The following is a 10,775-nucleotide window of genomic DNA, read 5'->3' as shown; positions in this document are numbered from 1 at the left end:
ACTTTTATATGTTCAAGCATAGTCCAAAGAAAGGAGGAAACTGCCAATGGTTGTCACACATAGGTGGGGGCGAGAGAGAGAGATGGTGGGCATTGAGCCCACTCCCTTTAATCTCCAAGCAGGTTGGGTAGGCTCTCCCTTTCTATACCAAGGGCTTGCGTGAAGAATCTTCATCTCCAAAATGGATAGGACCAATTGAGCTAGAAGCTAATCCGCAAAACAATCCATTCTAAGACTGATCCGGGTCCTCCCAGACCGGCTTTGGGTTAAATGGTTCGACTGGTTAAATGAAATTTGGGTAAAATTGGCTGTCCCTGACCCTAGCAAACTGTCAATGAAATGTCTTGACAAAGTAGTCCAATGTGGAGAGATCTGATCTAACCCAGCCTCACTGAACCAAGCCAATCCAACTTATAGGTCCATAGTGCCTAACATGAACCAGACCAAATCCCAAGTTGATAATATAATATACTCTAGTGATAACATCAACCATGGTCTAAGCAATCATGCTTGACCCTGACCCGACCGTTGCTAATCTCTAGCTACACCTATCAAACACGTCGTGTCATACTTTGAAGATAAGACTTTCAATTTCATAAGTGGTTGAGTAGGTCATTCTTCCTTCTATTACGAATAGAAAGCAAAAACCGACAAAGGCTTTTTTCAAAAGGGAAGAATAAAAAAATATGGATTGTTTAGAAAGGTAAAGAGTTCGTTCATTTTGGAGGAGCGGTTGATTCAACAATATCTAGTCCCCATCTATCAGGTATTTTATCCATTTTAGATTTTATCAATTTTATAACAACTCATCATAAATAAAACATATATCTCTTAACTTTGCATATTATGTGGTATATATCTACATTATTCGGTGGTAGCAGACTCATGATGCCTTCACCTTTATTAAAATAAACCCATCACTATCAATTGTTTAGGCACGTGATATTTGCTAATTAAACTATTCAATGACATCAATACAAGCCAATTAAGTCAAAGAAATACATCCCTATTATCTTAAGGAAGTCTTCTAGGACTTCCCAAAGGTTACCATCCGGGGGCCAACTTGGTCAAGATGATCTTCATACCTTCCCTACGGACCAGCTTTAAGACTTGAATACTGAATTGTTCCTCCCAGGCTTCATCCTCCATCATCCCCTCTCCGCATTTCCAAGGGACAAATAGACTCCAATCCATGTACATGCCTTCAAGAATGCCCCTAGGCACAAATTAAACAATCTGATTAATGAAAGGAGATCAACATAGGCAGCCAAATTCAAGAACTCGAGGCAGATTCGGAGGCGGCCGAAACCAGGTTTGGCGGTCCATGCTCAGCTCTACTTTGCTTAAAACAAACTCCAATGTTTGGAATGCATCCACATCACCCTCCCAAACTTTTACCTGATATGCAAATGTCATGTACTTTAAAGTGTAAACCATGGCACCTAGCCTCTCTATTCAATCCAACATGGGCTCTTGCTTAGTGTTTAGACCACTTGTGTATGTGAAAAGGGAGAGGATCTAGTCCTTATCATGACTCATGACCCTTATGAGCATGTGAAAAGGCTCACAAAAGAGAGGTCGGATGGGATATAAACCACCCACACAAGAGAGCTGTGATACCTGTGAGCAGGAGAGAGTGCCAATAAAGATGGTTGACAGCACCTTCAAGTTTTTAAAAGGCACTTTAGTCTTTGATCTGCCTAACTTTTCTTTACCTTAGTAGTGCAGACCAACAGAAATATTATGGACCCAAAAAAGAGTTTAGCTGATGTAGGGCATGGTAGCTACCAGCAGGTTGGAGGACTTTCACTTGGCTAAGCAGTGCTGAACGCCTATAGCAACTGAATTCTTTACCACTGCTGCATGAAAGAGAACATGCTAAACAGGGAGAAAGATGGAAGAGAACATATCATAAGATAGTAGATTCCACTTCACTAAGATGTCAGCAATCTACAAGGAATCACAACAATGCAAATGGAGTTTCCAAGGTCATGCAGGGCAATGCTCAATTAATACCATTCACCATTAATACCATTCTAATAGTAGCTGGCAAGCAATGTAAAGTTCTCAGCAGCGATCGGTAGAGCACAATTAATACCATTCTCCATGAAATAGAAAACCATGGCATCATCCATAGAAGGCAATCATTTGCCATAACAAGCAAGCAGAGAGGGCATCACAGCTTCAGAGCTATTTACCAATCTGGAATTTTGATAGCAAAATAATACAGCAGCAACTCCACAATTTCCAATCAAGGTGACCAACAGGTTCACCCTTCGATGGTCTATATTTTAGCATAAAGATAGCAGAATGGCGATCAGCAATCGCACACCAAATTTAACCAATATGAAGAGGCAACAAGCACCTAATTTGCTCCAAATGAAAACACACTACATATCTATAAGCAAAAGCAAAACTATATTTTAATTTAACCCCAACAAAGGTTTAAACACCACGTCTATAAAGATTTCAATGCGGGATTTGATCATATAAAACATTCATTCATCAGTCCCCCGCAACTAATGCAAACCCTACAACCCTAAACTTTGACCCAAGTCTGATGGAATGCCTCACTTGGAGAACCTCGAGGGAACCCCTAGGAAGCAAACTCAGAAATATAAAGATTTGTTCCAGAAAATAAAGAAGAAAAAGAAAAATACATAACTAAATGCAGGGAGAGAACCACCCAAACCCAAACTAGACATTTCCATAAAGACATACAGCACCATGAGTTTGCATGCTCCGATGCCCTTGTGGTGCATCTGGATCAGGTTTCTTCCATTTCAATCAGAAAAACCAGTTTGGGAAGTTCTGTGGTGACTCTTCCATCCCTTTTTGCATTGCGTCAGGATAGTCCATGGTAGGCATGTTAAAACCAGGCTCATAATTGAAGTCAGGACCCATATCAGTAGGCTGGTTCCCAAGTTGCTGATCAAGTGGCATCATGTCTTCACGGCCATATAACTGTGGCTGCTGCATTAGGTTGCTGGCCTCTTCAAAGGCACTGCCACCCATTCCAGTCCCCTGCCCAAAGAAGTTATCCTCTATTTGAAACCTCTGCTGAAGAGAATTCTGCCCATCCAATAGAGTCATGCATCCCTGGCTTGCGCCTCCCTGGTTCAAGTTTTTGTTAGGATTGATGTTGTTCTCATAGAAGTTCATCAGCTCATTGATCGATTTCTGCCCATCAGCAGGAATACCCAGATCAGAGATATTGATAGGATTGGCGCTCGATCCAAGACCAGCTGAATTTGAGGGCACAGAGAAAACTGGGGGTTTGCTCTCATTCATCGGCAGGCCAGCGGCGGCTGCTGAGATACCCTGAGGAAGAGTCCTCTGATTTTTGCAGAGGAACTGGTGACTGTTTCTCGAATTCCTGTCCGTGAACCCGAAGCAGACATCATTATGGACACACTGCATGTTATCACAGGTAAAAACGCGCTGGTTCAGCATCAATTCAGGCTCCGCAGCAGTCCTCTTCTGGATGAATTCCATGTTAGTCTCTTCCTTAAGTGGAGCAGAAACCACAAACTTCTCATTCCCTGCAGCAGCAATCAGGTTGAAAGCATCCCCATCAACAGCAACATTCTGGTTCGCACCGTCCTCGCTCTTGCCATCATCAACACCTTCAACATCATATTCACTGGAGCTACTGTTAAAGGAGATGGCCCCTGCAACACCACTTCCTGAGAACGGAGGAGGGTGAGCATCTGGGTGGAGCATGATGTACAACTCCTCCTCCTGTTTGACAACAGCCAGCCATGTCGCGCTCTCTTTGGCAGTCATCTTGTCTTGAAGGCACTTAGACTGTCTCACCAGCCTACGTATCTTCTCAATGTCAGGCGACATGTGCTTGATGACAGCAGTCAGAACACTAACTTTCCATGCTTTCTTAAGATCATGTGGTTTCTTGTATGGTGGTGGACCTTGATCTTTGGGGATGCCCAAATCAAGCCACCACTCCTCCTTCCCAGTAGGCCACCACGGTGGCGCGACTCCTTTCTCCAGTGGGAACCTTCGCTGCGGTGGATCACAGTGCTGCATGAGCGCCGACAGGAGAGAGCCCAGTGTTGTGTCCTGAAGCTCCTGCAATGAATGAGGGCTTGCAGTCCCAGGGTTCAATTCATTAGCAGTGCCCGGAATGGAGTTTTCAGCCTGGTATTTGGCAATAGCAGCAGGCCCATTTCGGTCGAACCGGACTTTCTCCTTCCACCAGCCCCTCAGGTTGTCCGATGCCCCGCTCACAGGCTTGCCTTTCTCAGGAATGATCCCATAGACAAAGCCTTGGGCCTTGCAGACCTCCATCATTTTCAGCATGTACTTCAGGATCCCATCCTGCGCACGGGACATCTTTTTGCGTCGCGCCTGCTCCTGAGACTGCCGCTGCTTGGATGAGTCAGCCCCTTGTTCCTTGTTCTTGTTCTGTAGCTGCTCTTTCAAACGCTTCAGCAGCATCCGGTCCCTCCACATTCGCCGCTCAAGTTCTTCAATGTCAACTTCATCATCGCTGTCTTCTTCTCCAGCCTCAGCAAAGTTCTCAGGGAGAGGATCCACTAGATCTCCCTCGCCTAAAATGGCATCACCAATAACAGGCTGATTAAGGAGGGAGCCATAACTGAGATTCTTCTCTGTAGCACAGGGCATGAGTGGCACATAGTTGTTTTGGCCACCAGAGAACATCATTCCGTCCATTAATAGCCCAGCCATCATTGCAAGCAGCACGAGCAATCAAGTCTTTATTACACAGAATCGAAAACAGACGAAAGAAAGCCCTGCAATCAAAGAACACAAGCATAAAAATCAGAGGGGTGTCATCTCCAAAATGCAACAATCTTTTTCAATTAACATGCATGGAATTGGACAATGTTATTATCTATTAACAACATTATATAATTTGTATGTACCTCATGAAGTAACAGACAACAAAAGAAATTAAATGCAAAGGAGGATTTTCAAAGATACAATAGGAAATACCCTCTTTGCATATATATTCAAATAACAGATATGCATTAAATTCAAGAAATAAAAAGGAAAACTCATTCCATGCGTATAAATAAATACGAAACGCATGCCATCATGTTGAAAATGGAAGAAATATGTTTGATCAAAAGCATGCATTAATCTATATCTAATTTTAACATGACAGAGTGCGAAGACAAGCGTAGCGGCACAGGGTCAAGGCCTAAGGCAACCATCTTGTGGCAGAGAAAGAAAAAAAGAAGGCAAAAAAGTTGGGTCTGCCCCCAATCTGCCCCTCCGAAGAAGCCTTTTCCTAGAGGGCCAAAACGAAAGGCTCTTGTTCTTCGCATATACCTATTATTGAAAAGCAATAATACCCATAGCTTCAAGCAATTTTTGATTTATTTGCAGAATTGATGTGAAAACCATATATCCCAAATTATGTATGAAAAATAAAGGGGGGAGAAAATCCATTTAATAGACTAGTTTGCATATATAGGAGAAAAGAAATCACATCAGGAACAGCAAGCTCTGGACAAATCAGTTCTCTGGTATAGATCATGAGACCCTTCTAAATACAAATATACATCCATTTTTTTTACAGGAAAAGGACATGAAAATATTCAGCATGCAAGCAATCTGAATAATGGAGCATACCAGCCCATAGAGTGTTAGAAACACAAAATTAATCAATTCTATACAGCAAACACTTAGTCAAGCAAAATTATTGATCTTTAATTAGTACGATAAAACAATTATCAGGGGCAACAAGGACTGATCATGATATAGTTTCAAGGAAACATTTTTTTTCTTTTTTTGAAGGGGAGAGGGGGGAGAGAGAAAGAGATAGAAAGAGGGTGGAGAGAGAGAGAGAGCTTCCCCCTGTCCAAACTAACATTCAGACAAGCAGCAAGCAGGACAATTAACACATTCTCATAAGAAGAAAAATTAAATCACTTCAAGAAACATGTAAAGCCAACCGAGAGAATTAAAACAAACAACAACACATTTTTTCCACTGATTGGCAATGGAAAAAAGTTTCCAAGCAACATGCATACCAGCATACTAGACCCACATCCAAATTCCAAACAATCACTTCACATATGGGTGGGTTAATGTAAGAACTCAGAAAAAGCATATCAAGATGCACCATTAAAGCATCACATATATAGCATAGAAGGAGAAATAAACTCCATTCACCCCACATCATTCACTAAACATCCAATGTTTTCCTTTCCATGTTCACACAAAACAAACACAAAATCAGAAATCGAAACTGAAACCCATCCGAAGTTTCGAAGGCAGCAAAACAAATTTACTATCATAGAAATATCTCTAAGCCCAACAGAACAGACATCCATATCAGACCCAACAACAGCAGAGCCTCGGAAAGGGAAACAAAGAGAGATCAAAGTGAATCTCTAAGTAAGCCAAGACGTAAATGAAATGGAAAAGGAAAGTAAGAAGCCTCTCAAGAAAGGGTAAACACTAGACATCATTCAGTCACCAAAAGACAGAAATCTAATAAACCAATCACCTTTTCATGATCTAATAAGCAAATATTAACAATAACAAATATTGACAACAACAACAACAACAAATATTGACAACAACAACAACAACAAATATTGACAACAACAACAACAACAAATATTGACAACAACAACAACAACAATCATAATAATAATACTCCATAAAATCCATCATCCCTGATTCTAATTACCGACGTCAAAAAGCTCCAAGATCGATGGCGGCGGCAGCGAAATTAGACCATGAATCAGAACATTAACTTTATGATCGTAATGAATCAACTGAGCTTAGTTGAGGGGGCCGCAAGAATAAAGAGATTGATATTTTTTCCCCTCTACAAAATGGATATGGAGAAGTTTTAAAGTTTTGATGGAAGAAAGATGAAGAAACTCCAAGCAAAAAGATGAAATTTTTTGAAATAACTAAGAGGGCTTATTGCAGATGCCGATACTCGTCCGTCTTTATCCCCCCATCTCATCTCCCATCTATAAAAAAAGGGAAATATTTGGGCATAAATAAAAAAGACACGACGTGCAATCCGATCGCGTATGTCAGAATCGGACCCAAATTCGAAGAAAAATGACGCGTTTCTCACTGGATACGGCAAAACAAAAAGCGAAACCGCCTAAGATTAAAACTGTCGTCCGAACAACAAAAAACAGAGGAGAAAGAAAGAAATCCAGGTACCCAAATTCCGACAAATTCCTCGATTCGGATCATAGTAGCTACGGTCGAGCTACCTTAATACAGGGAGAAGACGGATACAAAAGAGGGAAGAAAGCGGAAATCTATCCTAAAAAGTAGGGGGATTAAAAAGGCGACTTTGGGTTGGAGAATAGAAGAGGCTCGAAAGTCGTCTCTAATGGCTATATGAAAGAGCCTTTTTCTTATGAAAGGCCTCTGCGATTCCGCCATTAAAGCTGACCAATCGAGCTCTGAATCCCACCCAAAATTATTTTTTTAAGGGAAAAAAAGATTTTTTTATGATGAACCGGGAAAAGAATCGCAAAAATAAACAGAGGCTTAGGAAAAGCACTGAAAACGAGAAAGACGTTTACAGAGCAGAAGAAGGCTAGAACAAGGAAAAGGAGACGCCTTTTCGAAGAGAAGAGAGGAAAAAACGAACCTTCTGTTTACCACTACTTCTTCTCGGCTTTGGCTGACCGGTTCTGGTCCTTCCTTTACCGACGACGGCGAGCAATACGAGAAGATAGAGTGAAGAGGAGAGAAGAGAAGAAGGATTAGGAGAAGGGGGATCGGTAACTGGGGAGAGATTAGAAAGGAAATGGGAGGAGGTGGTCCTCGCCTCTCTCTCTCTCTCTCTCTCTCGAGTGGGGGTGGGGGGTGGGGCATGGGAGGAAGAAGACACGACGCGGGGGGCGGTGTGTTGGATAAAATAGGGGAAAGTAAAAGGCGAAAGACGGTGGTGGGTAAAATTTTCGGGCAGAGGGTTGGATTTGCTCCTCCAACGTGTGGGCTCAGCGGTCTGACCGCTGGCTCGGCCACTTTCCTGGAGGGTTCCCCCACCTCACTGCCCCTTGATGCAATCACTTTTCTACCCTCATAATATTATTCAATTTGCAATACGCTTGACAAGAAGGTTTATAGCATCCTATTTGGATTTGGAGATGGTGACTCGATGCAAGCATTATAGTTTAGCTATCTCAAAATGATATTTAAAAAAAGTAATATGAAATATCTAATTAAAATTAAATTCTTAAATCTTTAATGTGTGTGTGACAATTGAAAGAGATGATGTATAATTAGAGCTATTTACATATCAAACACAATATGTGCTGCAATTGCCTGGCTCTAATTCTAATATTCCTTATTTGAGGATTAAGTACTTGCATGTGTATATTGTAAGAGGAGAAATAATTCATATAAATTTATTTGAATCATGAAGCTATGAGTTAGATCGCATATGGCAGAACTAAAGTTGTCAATTAGACTACTAAAATATTGATATAATATTTCATATAAGAAAGTAAAATTGGTAATTTTTATTGCGAGGCTGTTATGGGTTGTGTCATAATTTCTAAAATTAGGTTTAGGGATGTAGGGCATAAAAGTCAAATTAAAGAATAGGGTATGCAAATATCTAGGGTAGCATGAAATGTCTATAGTAGCATGCAATATCTGTAGTAGCATGTAGGAGTATTGAACTTCAAATATTTTCTATTTCTAGAATTTTGAATAGATTGAGTTTTAATTTTCAAGTCCTAATGATCAAGAGAGCATGTACTAGCAGCGATACGGCATATTGAATGTGAGTATTACTACTAATTGTCTCTTCATTTTTTGGTTATTTTTTTTTGTCTCATGTAATGGTTAGGGATCGGCAAAATACACCGGCAATAGATATCTTATGTGTGGTTTGACTATTTATAAAGTTCCACGAAGTTGGAACAGAGTAGCAATCAAATGTCATTTTTCTACATATTGAGGTTTACTAAATCAAAGTAGTATTTTTATTTAATATTATAAGATGATTGAAAACAAAGATTTCTTAATTGATATTTCGACGAATAATTGTATAGCTCATTTTTATTAAAAGATAAAAGTTCACGATTGCCATATTATTTTAAAAAAGCAGTCGAAGTGAACGCAGCCTTAAAGTACAAGTTCATAGGACATTGAAGTATTGAAAAAAGTAATCTTTTGTTATTTATGAGAGATATCATACATGATTAAGTGAACATTCTAATACCTAATTAAAACATGGCAAGGGTAAAAAGAAACAATCGTTTAAGAAGTTTAGCGGAGTTTGAATATGGCGGAAAATTCTCTAACTACATGTTGTCTAGGAAAGTTAATTTGGCAAAACAAGCAACAGTAGAAGGGTGTGTCTTGGCCCAATGATAATATTGCCTTATTTTGACCGAAGTATCTCAATTTTGAATACAGTTACAATCTTTTTGCACGTGAGGGTAATAAGCTACATGCTTCTAACTATCATTCATTGCACGACTACTCGTGCTGCTCATATTAGTGAATTCGAAACTTTAATTTGGTCCAAAACAAGAAATGATATTCATTTTATTTGAGTAAAATGAGAAAAGAATTAAAAAAAATCAAATATTATGCTCATAAAAAATTATCATAAAAAACCTAATTATTTATTTAATTTTGACCCTTAAAATCATCACATTTAATTCCCTTCTAGCTTGGTTTAAAGGCCTAAATGAATTTCCATGTGATACAACGAAAATAGAACAAGATGGATTATAATAAAATCTTTTATCTAATTTAAAGAGCTTCACGATGTTGTGACAATCAACAGTGGAGGAGGATTTAGGCTAGTTCTGGAAAACTAAAGGACTGAAAAGGATAATCTGGTCATTGTACAGAGAGACACCCACCATCCCAGGGGCAATCTGGTAAATGGATAGGAGAAGTTTTATCAAATCCAATTAACATTACGCGCCGCCAGAACAGGAGGCTGGCCAACGCGCATGTGCCTCTGTTTCGTGCAGTGCGGCCACGCATATCTGCTGCGGCTCCACGGCTCCGCACCCTTGGCCGCCCATAAATAAATAAATAAATAAATATATATATATATATATATATATATATATATATGTATGTATGTATGTATATGTATGTGTGTGTATATATATGCGTATGTATATATGTATATATATATACATATATATATATGTATTATTTTATTTTTTTTGTCGTCCACTATTTTGGAAGATTTTCTGGACTGAGTATGCTTGTGTTTCTCCATCACTGTACAGTCTATTTTTTAGTAAGCAGTTAAATGTGCGCATGTGAAATTAGCGTAAACAGCTGATGTAAAAAAAAAATCTAAAAAAATTATTCTTGTACTAAAAAAAACGAGTTAGTGTTTAATAGAAAAATAAAAATTATTTGACTGGAACAACTTAGAAGGCGCATTATCTTCAATATAATTTCTCTAAAAATATATATTTACAGTTTAAATCTAAATTAGATATATTCTCTTTCACAAATAAATATTTTAAATATTATGACCTACATCCATTGAATACTTAGGAAATTATTTCTTGCCACGTACCCACAAAAAGACACCTGACCTTCACCATTTCACTCGCTATTGAAAGAAAAAAAAGAATATTTCCGGCCTCGGGACTTGCTCCTCCTCAGAGGTGTTTGGACTTTGCGCAGCCAATGTTTCGTCAACGTTATCACTGTCGTACACGTCTACTCTGAACAAATCTTGGCCGTCCACCATGTGGGTCCTATGATTGGCTTTTTGGACGTTAGCACGTCTATTTGTCGCCGTGGACGCCTCCAGCGCA

At 39.6% G+C, this 10,775-nt stretch overlaps 1 protein-coding gene across 1 annotated transcript; it reads right to left on the bottom strand.

The window, feature by feature from the left end:
* Positions 1-2,395: 2,395 nt before the first annotated feature.
* LOC120103682 (protein ETHYLENE-INSENSITIVE 3-like 1a) lies at positions 2,396-7,836 on the bottom strand. Its single transcript, XM_039119825.1, has 2 exons — positions 7,616-7,836; positions 2,396-4,772 (listed from the first exon to the last, which is right to left on the bottom strand). Exon 2 carries the CDS (start codon positions 4,708-4,710, stop codon positions 2,788-2,790), a length of 1,923 nt encoding a protein of 640 aa, XP_038975753.1. The 5' UTR covers positions 4,711-4,772; positions 7,616-7,836; the 3' UTR covers positions 2,396-2,787.
* Between the last annotated feature and the right edge of the window lie 2,939 nt (positions 7,837-10,775).

The sequence above is a fragment of the Phoenix dactylifera genome, unplaced genomic scaffold, assembly GCF_009389715.1.
Source record: "Phoenix dactylifera cultivar Barhee BC4 unplaced genomic scaffold, palm_55x_up_171113_PBpolish2nd_filt_p 000628F, whole genome shotgun sequence".
Classification (NCBI taxonomy): Eukaryota; Viridiplantae; Streptophyta; class Magnoliopsida; order Arecales; family Arecaceae; genus Phoenix; species Phoenix dactylifera.
This window is presented reverse-complemented; position numbering and strand designations above follow the sequence as displayed.

What these genes read in the sequence shown, in the direction of transcription:
- LOC120103682 (XM_039119825.1), bottom strand. Translation starts at nt 4,710, where the DNA reads ATGATGGCTGGGCTATTAATGGACGGAATGATGTTCTCTGGTGGCCAA.